This window comes from Talpa occidentalis, unplaced genomic scaffold (assembly GCF_014898055.3).
Source record: "Talpa occidentalis isolate TD23 unplaced genomic scaffold, MPIMG_talOcc4v2.1 talOcc4.13, whole genome shotgun sequence".
Lineage (NCBI taxonomy): Eukaryota > Metazoa > Chordata > Mammalia > Eulipotyphla > Talpidae > Talpa > Talpa occidentalis.
In genome coordinates, this window is record NW_023601322.1 from 61,413,980 (window position 1) to 61,434,282 (window position 20,303).

The following is a 20,303-nucleotide window of genomic DNA, read 5'->3' on the forward strand; positions in this document are numbered from 1 at the left end:
ATCTCTTCAAGGAGAGGTTAATACCCAGAAGCGAGGTAACCAAATAGTATAAAATTTCTAGTTTGAATTTTTTGAGGAAGTTTTATTTCTGAAGAAGCTGTATAAAATGCACTAAATGGGGGGACCCAAGAGACCAGCCTTCTGCCCTGAACTCTGCTCCTAACACATTGCAGTCTGGAAGTCTTTCCTCTGTTGAACCAACATATATTTTAAAAATGGTGTGGTGAACTAGATGTTCCAGACTACCACTCAGCTCTAATGCTCAGTCATGGAGTGCAGCTCTAACACTGACTTTGGCAGAAAGTGCACCTCACAAAGTGCACTAGGGTCCTTGCAGCTCAAAGTGCAACAGGGTGGTCCCCAGGAAAGGGGGAGGTTCCCTGCCCCACCCAAGAGAGAGTGGAGCTGAGCAGGAAGAGGAGAAGCTGCAGAAGAGACTGAGGAAGGAAGGAAGCAGGATGGAGCCAGGAGACCTGGAGGAGACGCATGGAGCCTAGAAACACGTAAAGAAACTGCGCTTGTCTTTTGGTCGTGGACTGGGTGACACAGATGTGGGTGAGACCTGTGGGGAGGTGACAATGGCAGCTTTTATCTTGATGTTGATTTTGCTCTTTTCCTTCCGGGCTTGTCCAGTTGTTTGTGACCCTTTTCTGTGGGTCCCCACTGGAAGATGTTTTAGACTTGTGGTAGACTTTGGGGCCTTGTTCTGGGCCGATCCCATATGGATGGACTTTTACCCACGAGGGGATGGGTAACTTTGGGTGCTTCATTTAGAAACTAGACTCTTTGCCTTACCTGTATTGTTTCCTAGTTTAATTAAAGTTCCTTCCCATTAAAGTCTCCTATGTTTTGTGTTGATGCGGCGGATGGCAGAACCCATGTAGAATAGGCAGGTTTGCAGGGTTTGGGCTGACCCTCTCCCTGTCCTATAACAAAAGGAGGGGAGGGGCAGCCCCAGCCGCTCAGGCATATAAGCCCGTTGTTATGTTAGCTGTTGGCAGGGAAGTCATGTGCTTTCCGAGGCGCTTGAAGTGTTGGCGTTTCCATTTGCGTGCTTCTGGGGTTCTGATGCGATCTGGCTGTAATTGGAGGGGATGTCATCTGATTCTCCCATGTCCCACAGTCCACACTCCCTGCCCCACTTCACTATCACTCTAGAGCACGCAGCCTGCTGCTAAAGAGGAATGTCACTGCCTTGATTTCTGCGCTTTTATGTTGTGCAAATGATGTTTGGCTTTATATGATGACATTTTAATAAAGTAACACCCATCTAATTAAAATGAAGGTATTTTTGTGGAGGGCATTACTTGCAGATGCTTTAAATACTGCATTCTGTCATGGTGATAATGGAATTGCTGGTGTCAATTCCCCTTCACCAATAAGAACAGAATTTTGAGGAGAATGAAAGTATTTTCATTTATTTATCAACAAATGAGGAGAGTATCAACAAATGGCTAGAGTCTGGAAGAGTTCTGTCCTGTTGACAAGCAGAGGTTGGGGATATTTAGCTGGATTTACAAGGGCCTAAGGGCCTGAAAGGGGGTTGTGGGTGAGGGTCACCACACCCATTCCAAAACATAGTAGCCTGGGGACGTAGTTGGCACCATCTGGTGGTTAGCAATTCTGATGCTGTCTTTGGAAGGTTCTGTCCCTGGCTTAGTTTTGAAGTTTCTTTGCAGAAGGCCCTTTGTCCTCAGAATGCAAGGCAATAGCAAAATGTTCAACATATAAATAGAGGTTTGCTACATACAATTAGAGGAAGCAGGGAGTGTCTTTCTCCAAGGCAGGAGAGATACTGCTGTATCAACAATGCAGATTGTCTCAGATTTTTCTTTTTCTCTTTTGTCCTCAGGGTCCTTTTCAAAACATCAGATCAGTATTCAAAGGCTTAGTGCAAACAAGGTGAGCCTGGAGATTTATGGTGGTTAAAGTTTGTTTTCTGCCATCAGACTGCTTGACTGGATTCTAGCACTAACTAGTTGTGTTACCTGAAAAAAGGGATTTAGTCTCCCGGCAACATTGGGGTGATTATAGTAGTCTTGTTGTTACAGGGCAGGGAGAGGGGCAGCCCAGACCCCACAAACCTGCCTATTTTAAATGGGTTCTGCCATCTGCCACATCAACACAAAACATATGAGACTTTAATGGGAAGGAACTTTAATAAAACTAGGAAACAATACAGGAAAGGCAAACAATCTAGTTTCTAAATCAAGCACCCAAAGTTACCCGTCCCCTCGTGGGTAAAAGTCCATCCACATGGGATCGGCCCAGAGCAAGGCCCCAAAGCCTGCCACAAGTCTAAAGCATCTTCCAGTGGGGACCCACAGAAAAGGGTCAGAAACAACCAGACAAGCCCGGAAGGAAAAGAGCAAAATCAAAATCAAGATAAAAGCTGCCATTGTCACCTCCCCTCGGGTCTCTCACCCACATCTGTATCACCCAGTCCACAACCAAAAGACAAGCGCAGTTTCTTCACGTGTCTCTAGGCTCCATGCGCCTCCTCCAGGTCTCCTTCTGGCTCCATCCCACTTCCTTCCTTCCTCAGTCTCCTCTGAAGCTTCTTTTGTCCCTGCTCAGCTCCACCCTCCATTTGGGTGGGGCAGGGAACCTGGAACCTCCCCCTTTCCTGGGGACCACCTTGTTACACTCTCATGAGGTTGTTGAGAGGAGCAAGTGAAATAATAACTGTGGAAGACTTAGTGCAGCATTGGGCAGGAAGCACGTGTTCAACAGTTGCTCAGTTTGTCACTATCAAAAACTCCAGTGTGACTTGCAAAATACACACCTCGATTTCCATGTCCTCAGACTCGGAGCAGCAGGGCTGGGAGGAGCCATGGGAAAAACACTAGATGTTCCACAGCTGATTCAAATGAGGAGCAGGCAGTGCCTCCACTTTAAGTGGCGTCCATGTTCCTGGGGGACTCAGCCCTCAGCAACTCTGTGCTGGTGTAGAAGGTAGAGGATGGTGGGGAGTTAAACTGTGCTCCCCAGGCCAGCACCCTCAGCCTTGCCTGGAGACAGTGTTGATTGCCAGGATTCCAGCCAGGGGTCAGGAGCACATGAGCATCTGGGGGGCAGTGTCCAGGAATGCTACTAGTTCCCTCTAAGGCACAGGACAGGCCTCCACGCCAGAGGACTATAGGACTTGTTAGAAATACAATTTCTTGGTCCCTGCCCCCAGCCTATTGTATCAGAAACTGAGGGTGGAGCCCCAGTGTTTAAACAAGCCCCTTCCCTCCCTCCCAGGTGATTCTGGTACCCAATACAATTTGAGATCACTGCTGTAAATGAAAACCTGGTTCAGCAGCAGATCCCGGCCTTGGTAAGTACTTTTTAAATAACTTTTGAATGTGGGTGAACGTTGAATTTTGCAGTTTTCAAAAAGTAAAGCATACTTTCACCCAGGGAAGTAGTCCCTGTTTTACAAGAGCTGTGGGGCTACAAGTGGCAGAGCGAGGATGTGAGCCAGAATCTGGTCCACGATCTCTCTGGCGGGTTTTGAATTGCCCCAAAACTTCATGTGCCACAGACTAAGGAGATGACTAAACTGAAGCAACTGCTTTGGTTGCCTCAGGACACAGCGGCCTAGGCTGGAAGGACCAGCATCTGCAGGAACCCGGGCTGAGAAAATGAGAGCTCCACAGAGCCAGGGATGCCCGCCCCAGCCTCAGCTGTCCTACTCCCATTTGCTCACCTGGGGGCCTTTTTCCAGGCTCCCTCCTGTGCTGTAAAATATATCTGGGGGCTGGCTCAGAGGGGGAGATCCTTCCTCTTTCAGATTGAGGGACACAGGAATTGCCTTGTAGCGGCAGGAGGGGCACAGAGCAGGATCTCTATGACTGTAGCAGACCGGGTAAAGGAGGCGAGTCCTAGGAGCCCTCAATGGCTTTTGCAGGCTTTTATTGGGATTTACCAGGTGCATGGCAGGCAGGGATACTGGGGGGCCTGGAGGATGGTAGGCCTCCCAGCCCCCAGCAAGTCTTCTCTCTCTCTCTCTTTGGGCTTTCCGACATTCTCTTGTGGCCTTTGATTCTCTGCTCTTTTCACTCTCTTTCGCTGTTCTGTTGGTCTGCTCTGCTGGTGGCTCTGCTAGCGTCCCTGTGACGCTGCCCTTAAAAGCCCAGTCTCAGCCCAGGTGTACCCACCTATGCATGTCCACACTGTACTCCAGGTGTCTGCCATCAGGCATGTATTCAGGACCGCAGGGATCCATCATTAGTCCTAATGGAGGGAGGGCAGAAAAGCCTGATACTTTTTTTTACCTTACCCTACACTTGTGAATGAGGAACAGCCGGCTTTTCCCCTACGCCTAGGCCCTTACGGAGCCTGAGACGGCGTTTCTCACCCACGGCAGTATTGACATCTTGACCTATAGTCCTCTGGCATGGAGGCCTGTCCTGTGCCTTAGAGGGAACTAGTAGCATTCCTGGACACTGCCCCCCAGATGCTCATGTGCTCCCTACCCCTGGCTGGAATCCTGGCAATCAACACTCTTCAGACATTGAGTGGCATCCCCTGTGAGATGAAGAAGATCAAGAATGTCCCCAATTAGAGCCACTGTCCTAGTGTGAAGTGTTTCAGGTACAAGACTCAGAACTTCCTGATTTAGACCCTAGGAGTTTTTTTCCTCTTTTCCTCCTTTGCACCTTAAGAGACAGGGTCACCTTCAAAGCCCACATTCACAGTATTGGGTCATTGAGTCCAGCCGCCACTGTTGCCACTCCTTCTGCTCTTCCTGATGCTGTGCCTGTGTTCAGCCTGGGGCTCTTCCCAGCACAGCCCTCCAGGGCCCCGAAATCAATCAGTGGACACTGTGCCCGGCTTTCAAAATGTACCCCTACCTATAAATGTTTAGTGTGGATTTACCATGTTTCTCTGGGATTCTGTTAAAAATGCCTATTTTGAGATGCTGGCTGGATCTTAATCTGATTATCTGGGGATGGGGTACATTATTTTACATTTCTATAGATTAAAAAGCAGCCGGCCACTGCTGTCAGGAGTGTGGGGGGACTCTGAGGAGAAGCCGTGAAGGTAGCTGACTTAGCTGTTCACACCCCCATTGAGTTTTTGCCTTTCTCTGTGCCATGTGACAAGGGGTGATATTAAGAAAACTAAATTAGAGATGGTGCCATAATTGTCATTTCTCCGATATCCCAGGCAGACAGGATTGTTCCTTGGCATGCTGCATTTATTTCCTAAATAATTTAAGGGAACCACATGAATTTTAGATGCTATGGGATTGATAGAATTGCATGCAGCCTTTGGATTGGGAGGATGTGAAAATATATGTTAGGCAGTGGGTGATGAGCCTGTCAAGATCCAGTACTGTCTTGGGCTTGGAACTGGCAAACAAGACATTTGGAGAAACCAGTAACAGGCGTGCTCTAAATTGAAAACATCTTTTAAGTCAGATTATGTAGAGGGAATAGACCTTCACAGTATGGATTCTCCATTTTATAAAAGGATTTGGCACCTTTAAATATCAGTCTTTTCTAATGCAAGAAACCAGTTTGAATCAAAAAGAACCAATAAGAAGAGAACCAAGCTTCTGCCTATTATTGAATGGTGCAGACTGGAGATGTTAGCTGTGTGAGCCACGCACAACTCACTTGGGGAGCCTGCCTAGGTTGTCACAGGGGGTGTCACCCTCCCCAGTTGCTGAAGTCCCTATGCTAGGGGTGGACATGTTGGCCCACAGGCAGTAAGCTATCATAAAGGAAAAAGCAGACAAATGAATGTTCCAAATATGAAGCATGAAAAGTCTCCCAGGAGACACTCCACAGGCAAGCATTCATTTGTGGTTGAGCTGAGTCTCACAAGAGCAGCGCTGTAAGATGAATTCAGGGGTGAAGGGTTTTCAGGAATTTGTACATTTAAAACTGGTTAATGATGGTACTTGGGCAATGCCTGGAAGTCTTAGTTTTTCAGAATCTGCATAAACAGAAAGGAAATAACCTCAAACTTTACTTTCTCCGGGACCATATTTAGAGAATGATTGTCCATCCATCTCTTTTGTCCGTGTGCTCCTGTCCCCTTCACATATGCTATCTTCCCCAAACAACTTTCTCTTATAAACTGTAGCCATTCTCAAGGAGGGTTCAGAATGGGAATGGGAACATGGTACAGAAAAGCCTGCGCTTAATTTGATTTTTGTCCAAATCTAAAAATTTGAGTGTGAAAGGTGTACTTGTATATAATACAACCATTAGCAGATGTGGACTCGATCTGGCCCCTCCAGCTGACCGCTCGTGGCCCCACCAAGAAGAAAATGTCCTGAAAAATGGGCATAGCCCCTTGTGCATATGCGGGTAAAACCAGAATGGGCCTAAAGGTGTAGTTACCCGAGATTTCAGGACTAAACAGAATTGCTTAACCATAAGTCATGGAACAAGTAGACACACAGAATCTTTGGTAAATCCCAAATAGAATGAAAATATTTCTTTACTAAGTACCCGGACACTATCTGATGTAGACAAAGCCAGATAAAACAACACAAACTCATCTGGGCTACTTTCTGTGGGAAGAAAACCAATCAGAACTATACCAGTAGTTAACTTTTACTGAGTACATTCATGGCAAACATTTGCAATCAAGCACTTTCAAATATTGCCCATTAGTTTTTACAGTGACCTAAGAAGTAGGCAGTCATTCGATCCCTGACGAAATGAAGGTGCAGAGAAAGTCTAGATAATTTGCTGGAAACTCTCAGAGCTGGTGAGAGGTGAGCTGGGTTTTGAACTCAGGTAATCTGGCTCCAGAATCCAAGCTCTTAATTACATTACACGACTAACCGTTCATAAGGATGGTCCCTAGGGGTGGTTAAACTTGAAGATTAACTTATTTCTTGACCTTTCTCCTAATTTACAACCATTAAGTTGCTGAGAAAATCAGGAGAAAATAGTTCAATAAAATCAGCTGAAACCATAGTTGAGACCTAAGATTAAAACACCCATCTCAAATGACAGTAAATCTTGGAAAGGTTTGGATCTGACAGGACCTGTATGTCTCCACACAGCACCTCAACAAGTGGCAGAACAACAGGTATTGTGCATTAAGGCAATTGACTGAGGAAGCAGGTGGGGACAGAACCCCAACCTGGCCCCTGCTTGACCTGCCAGCACCTTTATAGGGTGGTAGTAGCAGAGAGAGCACCTTTCCCTAAGTTGCACAAAGGTGGCCTCTAGAGAGGGGGGGGAATCCTCCAGAATTGGGACACTCTGTGGAGAGGATCTGTGCCCAGGAGCTTCCTGTTTAAGGCCAGTATAGTTTGTGTTTCCATGAAAGTCACCTTCATGCTTAGTCTCCCCATTGCTCACATTACTGAGATTCAGAGAATCTGTTCCCAAATGTCAGAAGAAGTAAAGTCAAGGGAGGAATAAGGCACTGGAACAAAGTGGGAAAAATCATTTTAGACAGTCTATAAATAAGTAACGATCCTACCCTTTGAAATTGGAGGTCATACACAAAAGTGTTTCTTAGCCCTCTGGCACAGGTGGGATCTGGCAAATCAGGTTTAAAATTAAACTAGGTAAATAAATAATGAGCAATAGATGGTACTTGGACTTTCAGTTTCACTTGCAAATCCCTTTTGTAAAAACTGAATGAAGAAAGAGCTTTGCAGATTTGGGAATCCTTCATCCAGCAACTTCTTAAAAGCAGAACAAGTATCTTATAGCCACTTGTAACATTTATAATTTGCAGGCTGCGTGTCTGACAGGTCTTCTCTGATGTACCAATAATCTAATTGTACATTAAAATAAATATTAGGAAGAGATTACATAATTTAATCACCATTACAAAGGCTTGTTTTACAAGATATCTTTAATTAGTATTACTTGGACTTGAGGCATTCATTTATCACCTCCATGATTTCAAAGGCCTTATAACACTTTCCTGTCTGGGTACAACATGTACTGTTATCAACTTTATACTTTTCTTTAAACTGATTTTTTGAACTGAAAAAAAATCTTTGAACAGAAAACTTGCCATTTCTTCTGCAAGTGTAAAACCAATTTGCACACCTAAGAAGGAAAGCATTGAAGCAGGCAGTGAGAACAAAATAATATTATTAATGTCTAGGTAGATAGTATTGCCTGCCAAATGCTTGGGGCTAGAGACCAGTACTGTCTTTATGAAAGGAGGGAGACAATTAAGTGCTATAAAGATATCAGGGCAATGAGCACCAAATAAACCCTGAAGGTTTTCCTGAAATCAGTAAAAGTGGAAGAAATACGAAAGAGTGACTCTTGTTATGTATGTTCCATGTTAATTAAGGTATACAGGTGTACTATGCTATTGTTGTAAATAATAAAGTTCCCCTAACATGGAGTGGGTCCATGAACTCATTGGGGTTCAGCGAGACCACCTCTCTGTCCTGCTGTGTCCCAGGGATAGTGGGCTTGTATGCATGTCAGTGAGTTGACGGCAAATAATCATTTCCTTACCATGTTCATCAAGCAGAATGTTGTCAGGCTTCATATCCCTAGGGGAGGAAAAAGAAAACAGAAAGTTGCTTATAATAAAATAAGCAAACAAAGAGAGCTTAAGGGTAAAGACAAAAATGTTGGAGAATTCTAACTAGGGTTAAATAATATAATAGCCCCTTATCATTCACCATCTCAATTCTTGGTGAATCAGACAGTTACATGAACACCCCCAATTTCTAGATTAGAAAACTGGGGCTTAAAAAAGGTTAAAATAAGTTAACGCAGGGTTGTGAGCTAGTAAAATGGCTCTGAACCCAAGTCTCTCTCACTCACAAGCTCAGACTCTTAATGTCAGTAGTATATGATATCAAAGCACGTAAGATTTGTTCCCTGGGGTCACGTGGGGGGAATTTAAATTGTCATAAGGTGGCAGTGTTAATTATCATTTTTGGAGTTACACAGAGGAAGTAATTTAAAGACGATAAAGTAGGGTGGCCTAGGGGTTAAATCTCAGCACTATCACCTCTGCAGCCTGAGTCCGATCCCCAGCCAGGGAGCTGACCCACAAGGCGTGGCAGACCTCTCCTGTCCTGCCCGCTGCTACCCTCAGCAGTGTATTTCAGTCAGTCTGCCTGTTCTGTTCCCCACTCTGTCTCTGGTGGATCCTCTCACCTCTGACTTATACCCCAGTTCTTCTATGCAAAAAATAAAGACTATAAAATAAGAAAAATATGCTCTACAATGGGGTTATATCTTAAACTTGCAGAGATATTAATCTTTTGGGGGGCCGATGCTATAGTGTCTTTGGCTAATTACTCAGTGTTATTCCTTGGCTGTTCATGAAAGGATTTAGACCAGTCTTCCCTGCATAAGTGGACCCTCAAATCCATAGGCCGGGAACAAAACCCACCCTTTTGCAATGAAGGGAGCAGTTTGATGGTAAATACTTAGGGGGATGGCAAATAGAGTTTCAGTCTCCACGAAACGGATATTATTGTAGCCATGCACCTTAATCAGAAAAGAGCGCCGCTGCTGCTAGCGGGCCCTGCTTCGCCACTGGCGGGTTTTCGCCACCCTTCCCTAATGTGCCATTAAAGCTCTTCAACCTGAATTCACAGAAGCCATTAGGGAAGAAATTCTGAAATAGGTTTTGTAGAGGCATGTTTTTATTTATTTATTTATTTATTTTATTTGTTTGTTTGTTTTGTTTATACATGCACTGGGTACAGTCAGAAGCGCGGGAGGGTGAGAGAATTCACCAGAGCCAGAGTGGGGAGCAGAGCAGGCAGAAGGACTGAAGTACACTGCTGAGGGGAGCAGCGGGCGGCAGGAGAGGTCTGCGCGCCATGTGGGATCCTCCTCCGGTGGCCGGGGAGCAGCCGGGAATCGAACCGGCGCTGCAGAGGCCGCGAACCCAGCGCTCAACCGCTGCGCCACTGGGGAGGCCCTGAAATAGGTTTTGGGAACACATTTTCAGCCTAGTCAAGTGGCTTTCAAGTTGCTAGAATAAGGTGACCTTGGTCTTTGACAAGGTCCTCTTCCTTTGGAAGCATAAATGAGTAGCCCCTTCCCTACAAACAGCATGTAAATGCCACACCCAGCATGCAGGGGCATGAAGAGTCTTGTGGACTTTGAGCCTCTCGTTTCATTTATTAGGTTGTCAACATCAATTCTGGGTTCATAGATCAGCTGATTCTGTGACACATTTTTCTCTGTTGCAGGGTACAATTTGCTAAAGCGATAGACTGTAAGAGGGTTTCAAATTGCATGTTTTTGTGGCTAAACTCTTGTTGCAGTTCCCCCCGCCTCTCATACACACACCCTGTGCCAACCCTTGGAAAGACCCCATTATTTTAAGAATGACCAAGTCCAAACTTACTCATAAGGAATAAAGGTCCTTTTATAATCTGGCCACTGGACTCCAGCCACAGAGAAGGGACATGGGGTTCCCCTGCATCCCTTCACCTTCTGTTCCTTTGCTTGGATCAGAGGACATCCACATAGCCACTCTCACCCCATAGCTAAGGTGCCATCTCCTACAGGGAGCTCTCCTTGGTTTTCCAATTCTGAGTCAGTGGACCTTCCTAGATGCTCGGCATGGTGTACTTGTTTCATCATAACAGTTACCATAGGTATATATTTTTTCTCCAACCAGGTCATGAATGCCATGATGTCAAGGGTGGTTCCTAGGCCAATATCATATTTCACTGTATAGTTCACAGGCCTGTTGGGCAGCTCATGAGTGACTAAATGACACCTGGAGACTTTCTAGTATACTCAAGACAGTCAGTCCAGTCTCTGAGGGGTAGCCTCCAGCACTGTAGTTTAAAGCTCAAGGTGAGCCAGGCATTGGGCTCTTCCCAGCTCTTTCAGATCTGCATCCAGGAACCTCAGGTGGTGCTATCAGGAAAGAAGGGGGCCCCAAGGCTCCCCGCCAGGAAGGAAGAGATGGTGTGGTGAGGCCAAAGCAATATTTCTTGGCCAGATGTATAAACGCTTCCTGGGAGAAATGAATTACTGTGCATACGAACTTTGAGTTTTCTACTCAATCCCTAGGCACCGTTTTTCTTATTTATTAAAACCACACATCATTACATTCACCACATTTCCTAGAACCTACCTTGAAGTTTAATGAATTATATAGAATTCAGAGAGGTGATAGTTTAAGGTGATACTTCTTATTTCAATCTTACCCACAGAATATCTATTTTTTCTTAAAGATTTCTTTTTTTATTTATACAAGCACTGGGTACAGTCAGAAGCGCAGGAGGGTGAGAGAATTCACCAGAGTCAGAGGGGGGAGCAGAGCAGGCAGAAGGACCGAAGTACACTGCTGAGGGGAGCAGCGGGTGGCAGGAGAGGTCTGCGCGCCATGTGGGACCCTCCTCAGGTGGCCGGGGAGCAGCCGGGGATTGAACCGGCGCTGCAGAGGCTGCGGGCAGCTTCACAACCCAGCGCTCAACCGTTGTGCCACTGGGGAGGCCCCAGAATATCTATTTTGATAAGTCACTGTGCTGGGATAAAGGAAATAGAGAGAGACATGATATGCACTTTCCTCAGGGGTGGGGAAGGGAGAAAAGTTCGTGCCAAAAAGGGTTGCAAGTGTCAGAGGAGCTTGTTTTGCTATTTCGTTATTGTTACATTCAAAGAATACAAGGAACATCTAAGAAAAAAAAAAAAAGTGGATGCTTTCTCCAAAATATGATGAGGTAGCTTGTAAGTCACTGCAGGGTAAACTGCAATATGATAAGGTTGTTTATTCCTGTACCAGGAGGAAGAAAACAAAAATCAAGCCAGTGTACTATGTGAGAATTCCTGCTGGAATGTGCTGAGATTTTCTAATTCTGAAATTTCACACTGCTTCCCTCCTTTTGATCATCTTAAAAAATCCTAAATATGAAATAACTTATTCTAAATGTTTCTTTAATTTAAAGTGACCTATAATATGGTTTACCTAGGTGGTCATCAAATCCAGATATGTTCAGAATCCCTGAGAAGCTTTGAGCCTCATGGATTTTCTGACTTAGCTCAGTCCTCAGGCATCAGATTGCCTGTGGATAGGCGTACACATCTTCTGAACCCAGAATCCTCTAGGACACTCTGATGTACAATCATATTCATAAATACCACCCAAGCATTGCCCAAATCCAAAAATGTCAACCTGACTTTTAAGGGTGACCCTCTTACAGGCTTCTCTGTGAAAGTAAGGGTGTTGGAAAGCCTTTACCACTACTCTCAACAAATCCTTTGGTTAAAGTATGTGTGGAGGACTCTTACAACCCACATGTCACTAGCAGGTAGCTAGTGGGTACCTTCTCACTTGTTATGTATCCTTGGGGGTTTCAGTGTCTATGTGGATGCTCCATTGGGGGCTTTGGCCTCTCACTTCCCTGCCTTACCCCCTGTAATATTTTTCTCTTTCCCCACCCCGATCGTTTCCAAATTTTCTTATTAATTCCCTTGTCATTCCTATAGCCAAGTTCCTGACCAGCATGACCTTCTGTTCAACACAATCCCCATTGTCTTCTCTAACACACTGAGAACTCCAGCAGTCTCAGTGCTGGCAGTTATTGTTTACACAACATAACTCTCACACCATCAACTCCTTTTATATCCATTATTAATATTTCTTATAAAAATCCTTAATTCTGGGCCTCCCTGATGGCACAAGGGGTTAAGCACAGCACTGCACTATGAAGCAGTCTGCAGCCTCTGCAGCACGAGTTCGATCCCCGGATGGCCAGAGAGCAATGCACATGGCGAGGTGGGCCTCTCCTGTCTCACCTGCTGCTCCCTTCAGCAATGTATATCAATCACCCTGCCTGTTCTGCTCCCTACTCTGTCTCTGGTGAATCCTCTTGCCCCCCACATCTCTGGCCTGTACCCCAGCTCTTGTATGCATGGATAAATTAAAAAAAAAATCCTTAATTCTCTTGCTCCTTCAGTTGTACTCACCACATGAAACCCAGCATTGGCTAAAGCCAAATTCTCCTTGATTGCAGCCAAGCATCTGTGCTTCGCTATAAGACAAGACACAGTAATATTGACTGTTCCCCTTTACATCCATGGCTTCCTAGTTCAATTGAGCATCTCTGTGCTGGGCAATTATGGGAAACTCATCTTCTCCCCGATGAGCAGTTTACACTTTTGTACTGCTCCTCACACCTCCACACTCTCCTTCCTGCTTTCAGTTGGGGACTGTACCCTCTTATATAATGAAGAGAACAATCATTTGGGAACACTTGACCACCGAGTCCACCACCCCCGAGTTCTGCGGGCCCACTCATTGCCTCCCTCCAGGGTCTGTGCTCAGATTGCTCTTCTGTGGGGGCCTCTGGATCCATCTCTCACTGCTCATGAGTCTCCTTCCACGGATCAGCATGTCTGCCTTCTATGCCATCCCCTTCTGCTTTCCTGATTATGATCAAGTCTCCTGGAAACAAGGACTTCCTTGACTCATAGCCACCTCCACTTGCTCTCTCATTTCATGGTTTTCCTTCATAACCTCTGCGGACTGACCTGTAATGGGCGAGGAATTACAAACAACAAGTGCCATTCTCTTCTCACTCATTCCTGCCCGGCTTCCATCCCCTCGACTCTGAAATTGCTCTTGGTGTCACTCCAAGCCTACTTATGACCTCCAGCTTGCCAAAGCCATTGTCACACTTTTATTTATCATGCTAAACTTCTAGTGGATTAGTCACTCATCTATCCTGACATGCTTTACTCATGCGGTTTGCAAAAAGCTTGATTATCCTTATACCACAGAGATCTTTCCTCATTCTTTTTTAAAAAAAAAATATTTATGCATACAAGAGCTGGCGTACATGTCAGAGATGTGGGGTGGGGGGAAGAGGATTCACCAGAGACAGAGTGGGTAGCAGAACAGACAGATCCACTGAAATACAATGCTGAGGGGAGAAGCAGGTCTGCTACACCATGTGGGTCACCTCCCTGGCTGGGGATCGAACTCATGCTGCAGTGGCTGTGGATAGCTTCATAGTGCTGCTATGAAGACCCGTTTTCCCTATTCTTTATTGCTGGCATCTTCTTGGTTCAACCTTTATATGTAGAGATTCTCCAGGACTCAGTTTTATATACATTATACATCCACATATATATCCATACATAATATATGTTCAGTATATAAATATTCCTCAACTCTTACCCTGAAGTTCTAGATTAATCTAGAAAACTTCCTGCTTGGTGTTCTACCTGTGTGTCTGACAGTCATGATAAATAGTCAGTGTTCTAAGGAGAACACTGGCTATTTACCCACATCCCATACATACACCAAAACCCCCTTATTCCAAATTCTTTACCTAGTACCTGGCCCCATAATTTTTCCATCAAAACACTGAAAATCATGAGATAATTCTTAATTCTCATCTCTCTCAATCAATACACCACTCGCCTACCAGCTCTCAATAACTCTACCTTTAAAATATAATCATTGAGGGCCTTCCTTGTGGCCTAAGGGTTAAGTCTTACCGCAAGGGTCTGAGTTCGATCCCCAGCCAGGGAGCTAACCCACATATGGCACAGCAGACCCTCTCCTGTGTCTCCCACTGCTCCCCTCAGCAGTGTATTTCAGAAAAATCTGCCTGTTCTGCTCCCCACTCTGTCTCTGGTGAATCCTCTCACTCCCCTCCCCCTCGCACCTCTGGCCTACATCAGAGGTATATGCACAAATACATAAAAATAAATCTTAAAATGTTTAAAATATAATTATTGAAAACAATATAGTGGTTCCTCAAAGAACTGAAAATGGAACTCACACCTGTTGCAGCAGTTCTGCTGTGTGTATATGTCACAGAATTGGAAATAGGCACGGAATGACTATTTGTAAACTCATGTTCGTAGCCGCTCAGTGCACAGCAGCCCAGAAGTACCCATCAGTAGGTAAAAGGATCAGCCAAGTATGGCATCTGCATGCAGTAGGACATTAGCCAGCTTTAAGGAGAAATGAAATTCTCATACATGTTACAACATGGATGAACTAAGTGAAATAACCCAGACATGAATTATGTGATTCCACTTAGGTGGGAGACTTAGAGAAGTCATTTTCACAGACACAGAAACTAGAATATTGGCTGCCAAGGCATGGGGGTGGGAAGAGAAGGTAGAATAATCACTCATGGTCTAACAGGTACAGGGTTCAGTTTGCGATGATGAAAACATTCTAGAGACAGATGGTGGTAACAGTGTGAATGGACTTAGTCATTTGAAGATGGCTACAGTAGTAAATTTTATGCTGTGTATGCTTTACTACAATAAATAAATACATACTGTAATTACAATCTGCACTGCTGCCACCATCATCTCTCAGTTGAAATATACTAGTCCTTGTTCTTGTGTCTGCTCTTGTCCTGTGACAATCATTTTCCACAAGGTGCCCAGCGCTTCCCCTTAGACACATCTCCCTGGCTAATATCCTCCAGTAGCTACCAACCCCCAGGGAAAACACCATCGTATCCTGGCCTTAAAGGCCCTGCGTGCTCTGGTCCTGTCAGCCCTGGGCCGCACACCCGCACCGTCAGATACAGCACTTCCGTGACACGCTCTCCTTTATCTGCTCTGGCAGATGACCCTCTGCCTACACACTTGTGCCCTGGGCTTCCCCACGGCTGACTGCTCCCCCTCAGAGTTCTTTCCTGACTTCCCACTCTAGAGGGGCATCCCACGCCATCCTTCCCTCTTCACCTCCAATGTGCCACCTGGTATTTTCTTATTTATTTATTATTTTTCTTCCCCCCACTACAATGGATGTTCCAGAGAGAAGACCTCTTTTCTGGATTGTTCCGTACTAGCAGCCAGGCTTATAAAAGTGTCCCAAACATAGTCAGTACTGAAGTAAATACTTGTCATCAAAATAAGTGGCTTCTCAAACTTCTAGAATGTTAAGCAATGTTTTTCTTTTTTCCCCTAAAAAGATAAGCAAAAGTAAAATCATGGAGCAACAACCAAAAATAGAGAATCTCTGTCTATGCCAGATGCCTGCATTTACTGTTGGCTAACTAGAAAATTGATCATTTCTACTAAGTGTGTCTATAAATAAGATTAATATTGGAGTGATTTGTGCACAGCTTGACTTAGGGTTTCAGAGGGGGCCACAGATTCTTGGGGGTGGTAAAGTGCAATTCTAAAACCACACACCTCCCGGAGCTGTTCGTTGTTGCATCTTGACTTGAGGACACAGAAATGGCCACGTCCTATCCAAGCAGCTGACTACTGCCCTGGGGACTAGAAATAGCCATGTGGAAACCCCCCACTCCCAGGGGCCAGGTCCCTGGCTGACTTGGTGTATCTGTTCTTCTCACTTGAATGACTTTACAAGACACTGGGAGAACTTAATAGGCTAATTACATCCCTTCATGCACCTAGCCTGGAATTAAGTGACTCCCACTACAACCTGATACCAGTATTGTGAGCCAAGGGAGCAGAAATCAACAGTGTATGCAAACCAGAGCCAGCTCCTGCGTGGTGCCCCTGCTTCTGACGGGTCCACAACTTGCGAACCTGGGTATAAGTTTTTCTCCATTCCATGATGTTCTCTAAGATTAGGTCCTCTCCAACTTCTTGAGAGGGAAGGATATTAATGTATAATTCTAAAATGCACTGTTTAGGGTGTCACACCACATAAATAGATGATTGCCAAAAAAAAAAAAAAAAAAAAAAAAAAGCACCCAAAACATGTGGAAAGGTGTGAGGGGGAATTGTGAGCAAAAATACCTAGTTTGGAACAGGAGGGAGTGGGGAATATCTGTCAGGACTGGGATATTGTGCACCAGGCTTCATCCTCCACCTCTCTCACCAGTTGGCTGCTTTTCATTTTATTTTTTAAACTGAAATATAATTGTCATAAACATTATATTAGTTTCAAGTATACAGCACAATGATGGGATGTTGGTATATAGTGCTGAGTGACCAGCACAGTAAGTCTACTGGACCTCCATCACCACACACGGTTACAGTCTTTAATCTTGTGGTGAGAACTTTTAAAATGTACTCAGCAACTTCTGGCTATTGCTTTATTTTTTTCTTGGTTCAATTCCAGTATTTCCCAGTTTGCTCAAGGAAATATGAGTTACAGAAGACATTCTGAGGAGGAAATCAATAAGAGGAACTTATGGCTTTCCGGAACTGCAATAATACATTGCCAAACACATATGTGTGTGTTTGCATATTCATATACAACACATTTGCATATGCATTTTCAGTATAACTGGCTTTACATGGATAGCTTGGCTTTTTATCTGTCATCCCCTTATACAGATCCAATTCCATTATATAGTAAAAAAAAATGTGATGGGAATAATAATTTTACCCTCCATGAAAATTCTATACAGTACCCCATTATGAGTTTGTACTTTTCCCAAAGTGATTTCAAGCTGTCAGGTGTCTTCTGCCCTAGCCTCTGTCCTCAGTTGTCTGTAACCCTTCAGCTTACATGCCCACTCAGCAAAACCAAAGCTAGATCCTAGGATCTCATTCTTCTCCAGTCCCCACAACCTAAGCAACTGATGGGGATATTTACCATGTCTTTGGTACTGTGAGTAGATGGTAAGGGTCCAGCTGATGAAAAGAGATTAAGATTCCTCAGTAGAGATCAGCTGAGGATGTTACAAAGAAACATTTAAGTCAAGATCTGAGAAAGAACTCCTTAACAGTCATAGACTGTAGAGCTAACTCCAGATCTTAGAATGTGACATGAACATGTCAGACAGTGGAAAAGCATTTGACAGCAGCCTGTGGGCATGAAGAGAGAGCACACACCCCTGCCTGATCACAACTCTTAAAACACCTTTGAGGCCTGACCATCTGCCATTCACCCATGCTGCCTGTACTTTTCTAGTTTGATAAACTTAACATGTTAAAGATTGTAAAATTTAGGGTGTACTTTGATACTCTGTCATTTTGATACATTTGTGTTATCATGTGATTGCCACTGAAGCAATATTCATCAGGTACATCATAATAGTGCAATACAATCATTATGTTATATGCTGAATCTCTAGGACCTATTTACTACTCTACAATTATGTGCCCTTAAAACACTGTTAATGGAATTCTTCCCACCTCCCATATCCTGGGAGGCACCATTTTAGTCTCTGCTTTTCTTCACAGGTTTTACTTCTTTAGATTTCACATGCAAATGATATGACCCAGAATTTGTCTGGTCTGACTTAGTGCTTTTAGCACAGTGGCTCAAGGACCAGCCAGTCCCCCAGGCCTCCTCCTAGTAGAGACTCCCTGAAAGCCAGTTCTCTTCATTGATGTGGGGACCCGAGGAAAGCAGCAGAGTCCACATTTCCCCCATAAAGAAAGAGACTTGGGACATTGCCCTGCCCACAGTCACACAGCTCATATTTGGTAAAGGTGGAATTTCAATTTCAAGCACAACATGTATGCACTTGTTTTTTTTTTTTAAATTGATTTATTTATGTATACAAGAACTGGGGTACAGGCCAGAGGTGCAGAGGGCTGAGAGGATTCACCAAAGACAATGTAGGGAGCAGACAGGCAGATCTACTGAAATACATTGCTGAGGGGAACAGTGGGCGAGTCAGGAGAGGAGAGGTCTGCTGCACCATGTGGGTAGCTCCCTGGCTGGGGATCAAACTCATGCTGCTGTGGTTGCGTATTGCTTCACAATGCAGTGCTTAACCCCTTGCACCACCACGGAGGCCCGCACTTGGTTATTTTAAGTAGGATGACAACGAGGTTCTTAACACCAGCCACATCTTTTTAATTGGTAGTGGCTGCCTGTGCTGATAAGGAGAGCCTCTGTGTTCACAGGAAATGGTGTGTCGAGACTGGCCCGCAGCTCCTGCCATGGACACAGGAAGAGGCGTTTATGGAAAGTAGAAGCCTCATTTTTCAAAATGCTGCATTCCCCAAGAGGGGCAAGGATGGCTGTGCCCCCATTTCTGTCCATGCTGTGACAGCACCTGATGGACCAATCTTTTTCCTCAAATAGCTCCATAGCTCTTAACCACTTAGATGAAGAAGGGGTATCAGAGAGATGTCTTGTCCAAGATGACATGACAAGTGACTGACAGCTGAGATTATGACTGAAGATTAGGAGGCACAATCTGAGTTTGTATCTCACATGTTGAGAACTTACTTCCTCTAATGAGAGAGAAGATCCTTACACAGCAAGGGAGCTGGGGTGTCTTCAGATTGGCCTGCAGCAAGTTTTGTTTTTCTCAGAGTTTCTACTGCATATTTGAAGATAGGATTTTAGGAAAGTCCAAACTTACTTTCTGCTGTTCTAGGAAGGTGAGCTCCAGTTATCCCGAGCACGCAGATCCCTGACTGCATAGATGCTCCAGGGTGAGAGGCATGACTGCATATACCACATCCCAGTAGCCTGAGATGGAGACTTTTAACCACCTGGCAGAATGTTTAGATGATAAGGCTCCCCATCCTACAGCTTAGCGCTCATCAGGGCTCACTGCTTACCATGATTTCCTCTCACATTCTCAGAGACAGAAAGTGAGGTCACACGTCTGCCTTCTGCAGCCAGGGGAGCAAGGACACCCTGAATCACTCAGCCACAGAGACCAGTCTGAACTCAGCTGTCCCCTGGCAGGTCTTTAACTCAAACCCAGAAGACTTTATATAAAGAAATGGAGACATGAGAGAAAGGGAATTTACCCTACAAAGCAGGAGGAACCAAGAGAAACGCAGCAGTTGTGAGCAGTTGATGGTAGCAGATGAACGATGAACTGTCACAAGCGTTTTTTCTTTAACAAAGGGCAGGAGCTTTCAACTAGAAGTGACAAGTAATTTGCTCCATTTCTGCCCCAGCCCTGAAAGTATTCTCTTTAGCAATAGGTAAAATATACTCACCACTTAGAAAAGGAAATGAATTAACTCTCCCAAGCACCAAGAGAATTTTAGCAAATGAAGCTGAAAGAATATCTGGACTTTTCCAGAGGCAACTGTGAACCTGGTTGCTTCTTCTTAAACTGGTGGTGTCTGCCTGTGTTGATAGGAGGTTGAAAGGACAGCTTCCGTGGCCAGGCAGTTTTTGGAAAGTCCCCAGAGATGCCAAAAAACTCAGAATTTAAACAACTAGTGCACTCCCTAGAATGTGGTGCTTTACTATCTTATAGCAATGGCCAACACTGATTACGTATCATGTGCTGGAAACTATCCTGAGCAAAATGCTTTGCATGTATGATTTCACCTAATCCCCTCTACCCAGTCCTGGAGGTAAGCCCTGTTCCTATCATGAGATAATAAAAATGATAAGGCTGAGCTTTCCAGAGAATGGACAACTTTCTAAGTCCCACAGCTACTGAAGGGTGGGTCCAGGATTTGAGCACAGGCTGTGTAAATGCGGAACTTTCTCTAAAACTGGCAGAGGAC

The 20,303-nt window shown here is 44.8% G+C and overlaps 1 protein-coding gene and 1 long non-coding RNA gene across 3 annotated transcripts in view; one reads left to right on the forward strand and one right to left on the reverse strand.

Annotated features, from left to right (window-relative positions):
* The window catches only part of STK32A (serine/threonine kinase 32A), a 122,186-nt gene that overhangs the window by 31,965 nt on the left and 69,918 nt on the right, over positions 1-20,303 (reverse strand). Inside the window, exon 6 of the mRNA XM_037509002.2 lies at positions 8,445-8,482. Coding sequence (XP_037364899.1) covers positions 8,445-8,482 — 38 coding nt within the window. The remainder of the gene's footprint in view (positions 1-8,444; positions 8,483-20,303) is intronic.
* LOC119243302 (uncharacterized) overlaps positions 1,813-20,303 on the forward strand; it is a 39,268-nt gene continuing 20,777 nt past the window's right edge. For both annotated transcript variants that reach the window (XR_008551415.1, XR_005124687.2), the window contains exons 1-2: positions 1,813-1,902; positions 3,247-3,322. This is a non-coding gene — a long non-coding RNA (uncharacterized LOC119243302). The remainder of the gene's footprint in view (positions 1,903-3,246; positions 3,323-20,303) is intronic.